This window comes from Sycon ciliatum, chromosome 1 (genome assembly GCF_964019385.1).
Source record: "Sycon ciliatum chromosome 1, ocSycCili1.1, whole genome shotgun sequence".
Taxonomy (NCBI): Eukaryota; Metazoa; Porifera; class Calcarea; order Leucosolenida; family Sycettidae; genus Sycon; species Sycon ciliatum.
The window spans coordinates 7,019,445-7,028,494 of record NC_088643.1 but is presented as its reverse complement, the minus strand read 5'-3'; the positions used below and the strand labels follow the sequence as shown (position 1 = coordinate 7,028,494).

Below are 9,050 nucleotides of genomic sequence, written 5' to 3'. Positions count from 1 at the left end.
CACGTTCCGCCAGAACGTGGGTGAAAATCAGAATGGAGCGCATTGTGCGAGCTGTGAGGGTGCTCAGCTGAAGAAGTTTCCGAAGCACGAAATCAAAATATTCGATGAGCTTCTTAGGCCCGGGTAGCTTCGTCTTTGACCAGGTTTGGGCCTTTCGCTTCATGATTTTGTTTGTTCCGTGTGACTAAACACAACATTGCAACGTGGATGCCCTTCATCCACTTTACGTGTATCACCCACGTACGCGTTTCCGTTACGTGGGAACTAAACCTCCCTATTATAGCGTAACTTGTAGTTCCTGGGCCCTTTTCTTTTCTATTTTAATATATCCTTGGCTCTCCATCCGATATTATTTTTGGTTGAGTAATATGGGGGTGAACACACACCTGGCAATATGGCGGTTATTACACGCCTGCCCACACACGCTCTCTAGGCTGCAAAGTTATTCTGGCACAGAGCTCTCCTTCTCACCACCACCATCATCAGTTCGTGCCTGGCGCCTAAATGTATAGTTGATGCATGCGTAGCGGTGGGGGGGGGGGGGGGGGGGGGGGGTATTTTTGGAATGGCAAAAATGTGTTTTGCTTTTGATAATTATTTTGTTCTGATATCACTTGTCTAGCCGATATATCCCTACACCGGCCCCCAGTACAAACTGTACATGTACTGGCATTCAGACCAAGTTGAACCCATGAGGAGGAAAACAAAACCCTGTAAAAAGGCAGCCCAAAACCAGGGTTCTAGCCAAAGAGGGGTGGGGGGTGCAGCCCCCCCCCCCCCCCCCCCACTCAGTTGTCGATAGTCATTAGATGAGGGTTCAAAAGGCACACTTGTCTGGCACGGCTGTTTGTATTGCACATAATCCGGACTTTTGGTTTTGTACGGGACAACCGCAGAAATTTGAATTTTTTGAAGATGACGACACCGCTTTTTCAAGGATTTAGTGGGATCAACTGAGGTAAAACAGCTGAATCCCAGCGAATCCACAGGGTTTACAGGGTGTTTTTTTCTCCTTCCCGTTGCCTTGCATGTCGTGTCCCTTGAGGAAGTTTTGTTGCTGCTGGCTCTTTGCTTTCGTCGTCGTGGTGGAGGCTTTCTACTGCTGTTGTGAGTACGTCGTAATTGTCAGAGAAGACACCATTTCTTGCTGCTGCTGTCCGTGAGTGCCAGTTTCCCTGTACTTGTAGTTAATTTTTATTTATTCCTCCGTCTGTATAGACGGCCATTACGTGTTTCTTGTTGCATTCACAACATTGCTTTCGTGAATACATCACCTCTTATGGGTGTGGGTTGGGTATGGTGGAACCTCAGCTATGGAGGGGCATATCGAGAAGTTGAAGCTCCGATGTTGTGTAGGGGACAAGCTTTTCTCCTCACTCCATCGAGGAACGAAATACCCTATAGTGGAGTACAAGCCAGAGATCAGGCAGTGTTTTGGGGTGAACACTGAGAGTGATTTGGCTGATGTGCACCCACCTTTCTTTTGTGCAAAATGCATGGCCACGATTCGTATTCGTGACAAAAGGAACCTTCAACAGTGTCCAGATACCTACAATGCTGGCTGTGGTGCTGCTGTTGTTTGGGAGCCTCATGATAAGAGTGCAGTCTGTGTGGTGCGCGAAAAATCAAAGGGTGGCAGGCCTGCAAAGCGCAGTAAAGCCTCATTATCTAGTGCCACATGCACTTCCCACTCTGTCCGTGTATGCAGCACTAGCACTCCCAATGGCATTGATATGCCCAAGGCAGAGTTTTCGGAGAGGGCCGCTCCACGTCAGCGGACATCAGAACACCTTTATCCATCTAGGATGAGAAATCCTCTGCCCTCCTTGTTGTGTAGTGCATGTCTCTTTGTTGCAGACCAGTGTGTAGAATCCTCTTGCTGCACAAAGCTTGTCTGTGCCGAGTGCATCTAGGAGTGGTTGCAACACAACTCCTGCTGTCCACAATGTGAAGCCAGCACAACCCTTTTCGCAATACGCACATGTGCATCCGCTTGTGCAGGCAGCGTTGCGTGATGCACAACTACGGTGTGATTTTGCCATTGACACTTCACTGGCTGGTTGTCAGCAGTTTGTCAGACTGCAGGATTTGGCTTTGCATTGCCAGAGTTGCCCGTCACGGCCCAGTTCCTCTGCAGGTCATCACGCTGTTGTAACACAATCGTCCAGCGTACAAGATGTCCTGAATGCATCGCCGTCAAAACTACAAGGCAAGGTGTCCGAAAATCTTCTTAGTAAGCTTGTCGCACACAAGCAGAAGGATGGGACATTTGCGCAGGGTACGGGTGGGCAGCCTATCACTTGGGTAAGGCAAACTTCAGCAAGGGTTTCTTCTGCTTCTTTTCAGAACGCACCTTGAGGAGAAGAAGAGCTGAGCTTGAGAGAGAGAGCGTGAGGCCGTATGTGGTGGTAAAGAGGGTAGCTTTGCGCAGCAAGTTCACGAAACGCACACCCTTCCATCGGCTGAGAGGGATAGTCTCCTCAAGTCTGCGGGTGTCTTTCCACCATCTTCGACAGAGCCTGGTGTAGGTCTTGCAATCAAGGCAGATCTTAATCTTCCCTGGGCAGGACTTCGCAAACTTCAGAGGTGGCTGAAGCTGTTTCGAGTTCCGATAGAGTCGGAGGGCAGCATGAGAAAGAGGCTTGATGAAGACCTCCCTTTTGATATCCTTGCAGAGGAGCTTCCTCTTCAAGCTAGGTCTGGTGAGGTAGTGATGTCTCCTGTGGTGAGGTTCGATTCCTTAGTCAAGGTAGTCCTTCAATACCTTGACATGTACGAGAGTGTGGGTCAGCTCACTTGGCGTGACGGGGCGATTCCCGACGATGAAGTCTGGGTGAAAGTTGGCGGAGATCATGGCGGTAAATCGTTTAAGATGATGTTCCAGATTGCTAACCTTGATCATCCCAATTCTCTTCACAACACCATCCCTTTTCTTGTCTTTACGGGTAAAGACCTGCCTTCCAACCTTGAGACCACCTTCAACCTTTTCGAGAATCAGTTTCAGGAGCTTGGGGCTACTGTGTTGAAGGATAAGAAGATTAGGCTTATTCTTTTCGGGATTACGAATTCCTTTCGTTGTCTTATGGCCTTTCTGGTCCGGCTGGGGTGCACTCTTGCATTTATCGCCGCTCAGGCAAAGCCGACATGCAACTACCACACGCTCCCTTTGCTGAACGCAGCTTGCATAGCATGAACGAATGCTACAAATCCTTTTCGGCTGCGGGGCATGTTTTACCAAAGGCAAAGCACTTCTACAATTGCATCCGCCCATCCCTCTTTTGCATCGAGCCACAAGATGTCTGTGTTCCTGTGCTACACCTCGACCTTGGCATCTTCCCATGGCTCTTCGAGAGCATGATCAGAGATGCTAAGGATATTGACACCACCTTGGCACAGATCAGTCTCTCAGTCTCTGAATCTGCCAGTGCGGAGTTTAGTAAAGCCGTCCGTCAACAACAACAAATCCAACATGACAGAGACCAACTACAAACTCTCAACACGCAAATACATCAGAAGCAATTTCAACTACAATGGCTTCTGCAACAACACAACACAACCTGAACATGCAACAACACAACACAACCTGAACATGCAACAACACAACACAACCTGAACATGCAACAACAACACACTGAACACGTAGCACAAACAATTCAAACCGAGTGGCGCAATTTACAACAATCAGCACAGAAATTAGAAGCAGAGATTGAACGCATGAAAACAGAGCTTGACAAATCAGTTCCGGCAACCGGCCCGTGCGTACAGTCGTTCGAGCCTGTGCTGCAACGCCACCACATTCACAGACAGGCGTACCACAGTGGTGCATTCGTGGGCAACCACATTCACATGGCTCTGCAGGACAAGGTCATCGCAGAACTGTCCAATGCACCCTCAGCAGCTATCCAGAAGCTCCATGCAGACGGACATCTGCAGCAACAGCATGTTGCACGCTTGCAGGCGGATGCAGATACCTTTTCTACACGGTACGTCATGCTGCTCACCACCTATGCCAGGGTACGGAAGATCTTCTCTTCATGCAACAAGCTTGAAGATGGTGAACTCGCCTCTCTTGAAGGAGAAGTGAAGGTTTTCTTGGCAGCAGTGAGACGGGAAATCATCACGCGGCAGAAGCGCAACATCACCCCAAAGTTGCACCTTCTCGAACACCACCTTGTTCCTTGCATGAAACGGTTTGGCGTGTGCTTGGGTCTCTTGGGAGAACGGGGGGGGGGGGGGGGGGCGAAGGAATACATCATCGCTTCAAGGAGTTGGAGCGGCGCTTTGCCAGCATCACCACGACAGTGGGACAACTGAGGATGATTGTAAAGCAGCGCTTGATCTCCACCATTGCATCCCACCGTCAACTAGTGCCATCGCCTGCTCCACGCAGGAAGACATCTTCTGCCAGCAGTAGCACTATAGCTTAGAGCAGCAAAACTTCCTCGTAAGGCCATTTTAATCTTTACGTTACGTGTTTCCAGTTTGCAATTGTACTAGTACTGAATTCACTCCAGTAATTTCTCTCAGAATTGTTTGCACTTGACTGTTGGAGCGCAATTTGCACGGGCTGGTTGGTGGGCGAGTTGGTGGTCGGCGGAACAGAAAGCTTCCCACCAGCTTGCTTACCGAGACAGGTGATTGCTGGAGGATGTCAACGGCCGACAACAAGGTAAAGAAAGTTTAATTATTCGTCTAAAAGCACTCACAAAACTTCTCTGCTTTTCCAGTTTCTTGTTCAAACTCAAGTGCCGCGTGCAAAGATCCGCCGAAGCGTCATCGATTGTACTCATTTCCCGTAGCTGTCATAAGAACGCGCTGAGCACCGTACTCAATTGCTGATCATATGACTTATATGTGTACGTGCGCGTGCACTGCACGCGTGGACTGCATGGCAGATCAACGCCATATTGCTAAATGTCCGCACACAAACAGACGTGCTGGGCAGGGAGTCGTAAAATACCGGTATTTTACGACTCCCTGGTGCTGGGGTAAAGTCGGGGCATGTTGTACTTTGCGCGGCATATAAGGCAATTTTGGAAAATCGGAAAAAATGGGTTACGGCAAGAGTACATAACCCCCCAGAGTGTGCAACGCCGATCCAGCTCTGCATAGGGTCTTGGGCGAGCGTAACCGGATCTTCTGATGTCATGCGTACACTCCACACCAGCGCAAGGCCGGTCTCGAGGCAGGGCACCGTGGTTTTTGATCCGAGAGTACCCGCGAACCCCCGGGTTCCCCTCAGATGTGTACCGTATTATGACGCAAAGATCCGATTACGCTCGACCAAGACCCTATGCAGAGCTGGATCAGGCGTTGCACACTCTGGGCGGTTATGTACTCTTGGTTACGGGGTAACTGTTTCCCCTTCTAGCTTTACCTCGCAAGAACCATGGAGACCATAGCTCAAGTTACTATTGGGTAGTGGGTCGTGGAACACAGCAGGACACTGCTTGTACCTGGACATACCTGAGCACGTCATACAAATAATTCCTGCTGTGAATGCGTGAGGCCTGGAGAAAGCCCACGTGTTGAAGAAATTCCAGAGATGAACATTTCAAATTTTTTTAAATTGATGTCTCCGCCTCGTTTATTTACGAACATTTCAAGCCACTTTTCAATTTCATTGTCATGTTCTTCAAGTATTTCGTTTTCGTTCATTCATTCGCTGATTTCACCCCTTCTTGCGCTCACCTGGGCGACGTTGCCGACTATGACTGCGTCCACGGCTGTAGCGGGAACATTGCCACTCGCCAGGGCAGCTTTCGTGGCATGGGCAGCGAGGTCCGTGGCCGACACATCTTTCAACTTGCCAAGAAACGTCCCAAATGGGGTACGTTTGGCAGCTACAACGTATACGGTTCTTAGGCCTGCACCACTCATTGTGTGAAAGTAAAATTACGAAGTCCACAAAATGATCAAGATTACAATGAATAGGAGATCGTGGGGTAACAGCCACCTGGTATCTGTTGATATTTCCTGCACAAAGACTCAGCAGTTAGCTATGTACAAGAAGCTTGGAACCTTCAAAACGCTGTTTTCTAACAGTTCATGCACTTCACCTCCACAAAATAATTATTTGTCTCAAAGGTCAAGATCAACAGGTCAAGCTGGAAGATTTCGAAAATCATGGAGCTGCCATCGATTCCAAACAAGTGTTGAAGTGAGACATGTGATCGCTAGATCAACTCCCTGGTGCGTGTGGGCGGGACCGAGGCTTCCGTACACGACTTAAACTTTACTTGTACTTTTTGTGCAGTGGAAACTGCCAGAGCGCGCCCTCTGACACGGTTTGACTGTGCAGGGTGCACGTGCAGTGAACTCTCAGCTGATCATGTACACAGACGCAGAGCTAGCGCTACCAACCGCGTCCGGTGACCGTGCATTTGCGCTGTGCAAGGGCAGCGCAGTGCAGTGACGAAGATTTCGCCCTCACCTCGTTGAATGTGCGTCTCTTGCACATTCTTCCAGAACGGCAGAAGTGTGTACAAATGTGGCTTGGAAAGCTTTATAACTGGGGCCTTTTGCTATCGTTGGCAGTTACCATCTCTTGTGCGAAACGTTCTTGTAGTCGCGAAGACAAATTCTGTTCCGAAGCATCAGATACCATGGGTGTTCAGGAGTTTACCCAGTCTAAGATAAAGGAGGGACCTGTTGTGGTCTTCTCCAAGTCCTACTGCCCTTACTGCAAAGCAACGAAAGACCTCTTCAAGGGTCTCGGCGTCGACATCGTCTTGGTGGAACTTGACGAGCGTGACGATGGCGGAGAAATCCAGAACTGCCTCCAGTCAATCACCGGCGGACGATCGGTAAGTTACTTGCCGGTGAACCTCTCAGGAAAAAGCCTGTGGAATTTTATTTTATTTTAGGTTGCCTACTTTTATTTACAATGAATTTGAAAATTGAATTCAAAAGTTTGAGAATTGAGAAATATCATTAGTACGAGGTGAATAGCAATTTCTGGACATGAAAATAAAATAGAGGCCCACTGGCTGTGTGTTTTACATTTTTCATATCTTTTTGTATCTATTGTATGGCCTAATCCTTCATCTTTCCAAATATGTGACAATTGCTCATGCTGTGATCCCAGAGACTTTATAGCAGGTTGTTTTCGACAGGCCAATTTTTTGGCCTAAATTTCAGTGTATGGAATTCTGGACATGAAAGTAAAATAGCGTCAATAGGCATCCTATACTGCACCATTTTTGTTATTTTTTCTATTGGTGGACTGCAGTTGGCCTCTTCACACTTCCAGCCAACAGGTCCAAGACTATACAGCGTCTGAAGTGGAGTGCAGATGGGGAAGCCAACGATTCGTCCATTACTTCTTATTTTACTCAAAATTCAAAATCCTCATGCGACATAGTACCACAAAACTCGTTGAAATGCCTCCCAAGAAAAGGCTATAAACAAGGCACCGACACGAGGAGAAACTACAACAACCCAGCTCTCAACTACAACAAGAAAACACTTCATCAACCTGATTGACTTGACTCTACACGCGACGAAAAAATATTTTACTCGAAATGTCCAGAAATGTCCAATGTCCAGAAATAGCAATTCACCTCGTACCGCTACACGTACGTACAGTGTATCCCAAAAAAAATCCTACAAATCACTGATGTAACTTAGGGCACCTGGCCAGACTGTACTACGTGGCCAAGCACTCTTCTTGCCCACTTTCCCCATTGCACACGATGACAACCCCCCCCCCCCCCCCCGTTGTGATTTGTTGCTATTAATTTTTTCTGTCACTGGCTGTACATACCAGGGTGTCACTGTATTATTGGAAGTAAACTTTAACCTGTGTCAGAGCTTGAATATTGTGCGGAGTTATGTGTTATGCAGTTTACTGCTTTTTGAAGACAACCAACTGGAAGCGCGACACTGTATCCAGATCGGTCCTTGGCCAGAGACCTGTGTGCTGTTCTGTAGATGAAGAGCTGATGTCCTGTACAGTAACACCTCTGACTAACGACCATCCCTTGGCCACCCCTTGGGGCCGGAGAAAGCGGTCTTTAGTGGCAGGTGGTCCTTAGCTAGAGGTTTGCACCGCACAACCATTATTATGAATGTGAGACCGTCCGTGCCTGACGAAGTGGTCTGGTGTACCAGGCTGGTCGCTAGTCACGGTGGTCTTTAGTTACAGGTGTTTGCTATAGTAGCAGTGTACTGTAAATCAGAATCAATTTTTGGAAAGCGACAAACAGCATCAACGCATTTATTATTAACCGTATGACCAAGTCTTGCGTGTCCACTTTTGGCGTGATTTTCTTGTAGGTGCCCCGCGTGTTTGTCGGTGGCAAGTTTGTTGGCGGTAACGATGGGACACAGGCAGCACACAAGGACGGCAAGCTTGTGCCGATGATCAAGGAGGCCGGCGGTCTATGAAGGTCTCGGCAGGCTCGACTCTAGCGTAGCTGTTGGATTCGTGACGCCAGTGCGGATGCGTGCGTGTGTGTTGGGCTCTGATAGTTTTTATCGTCACGCCATCCGACATAGATGTATCCTTCCGTGCACTAGTTTTGTGCAGCATCCGCTTCCGTATGCCTTAGTGTTGCATTATGTCGACGAGCGGCAGTGCCTGCGATCCTTTGGACCCTAAGCGCTGTTCTGGTTTCTGATGCTGCTCCTGTGCTCAGTACGTTGCGATTGGTTTTTGCACGGCTTTGACACCAGTACAGTGTCGACACAGCTTTGGATGTTGTACTCCTTTTTTTAAGTTTCCATTTTTTGTTGTCAGATAGTTTCTGAATGTCCTGTGACATGCTACGTCATTTCTCAATCCACATCGGGCTTCTCCAAACTGCGTGTAGTTCATTGATTTCTCCCAACAATCATGCCTGGACTGGACTTAACATTTGCAACCTCTGAAAAGAAACTTTTCAAAGCGAAGGACTTCTTGCTTTGCTTTTGTTGCAGTTCTTTGGATCGGTGTGCTTGGTTCGGAGGGCGTGCATGATCGTTCCTGCATGTCCCTGTGTGTTGTGGGGAAGATATTGACCGGTCTGTTTGGTGTCAGTCTCCTTTCCGTGCATGTTGACTGCACGAGG

The 9,050-nt window shown here is 48.4% G+C and overlaps 2 protein-coding genes across 2 annotated transcripts in view; one reads left to right on the top strand and one right to left on the bottom strand.

The window, feature by feature from the left end:
* Positions 1–6,088, bottom strand: part of LOC135811646 (3-ketoacyl-CoA thiolase, mitochondrial-like) — a 34,378-nt gene extending 28,290 nt beyond the window's left edge. The window contains exon 1 of the mRNA XM_065324885.1: positions 5,692–6,088. Within this exon, the coding sequence (XP_065180957.1) occupies positions 5,692–5,880 (189 nt within the window). The 5' untranslated portion in view covers positions 5,881–6,088. The remainder of the gene's footprint in view (positions 1–5,691) is intronic.
* A 364-nt stretch (positions 6,089–6,452) lies between these two features.
* LOC135811639 (uncharacterized) lies at positions 6,453–8,892 on the top strand. Its single transcript, XM_065324874.1, has 2 exons — positions 6,453–6,806; positions 8,278–8,892. The coding sequence occupies exons 1-2, from the start codon at positions 6,489–6,491 to the stop codon at positions 8,386–8,388; spliced, it is 429 nt and encodes a 142-aa protein (XP_065180946.1). The 5' UTR covers positions 6,453–6,488; the 3' UTR covers positions 8,389–8,892.
* The last annotated feature ends 158 nt before the right edge of the window (positions 8,893–9,050 follow it).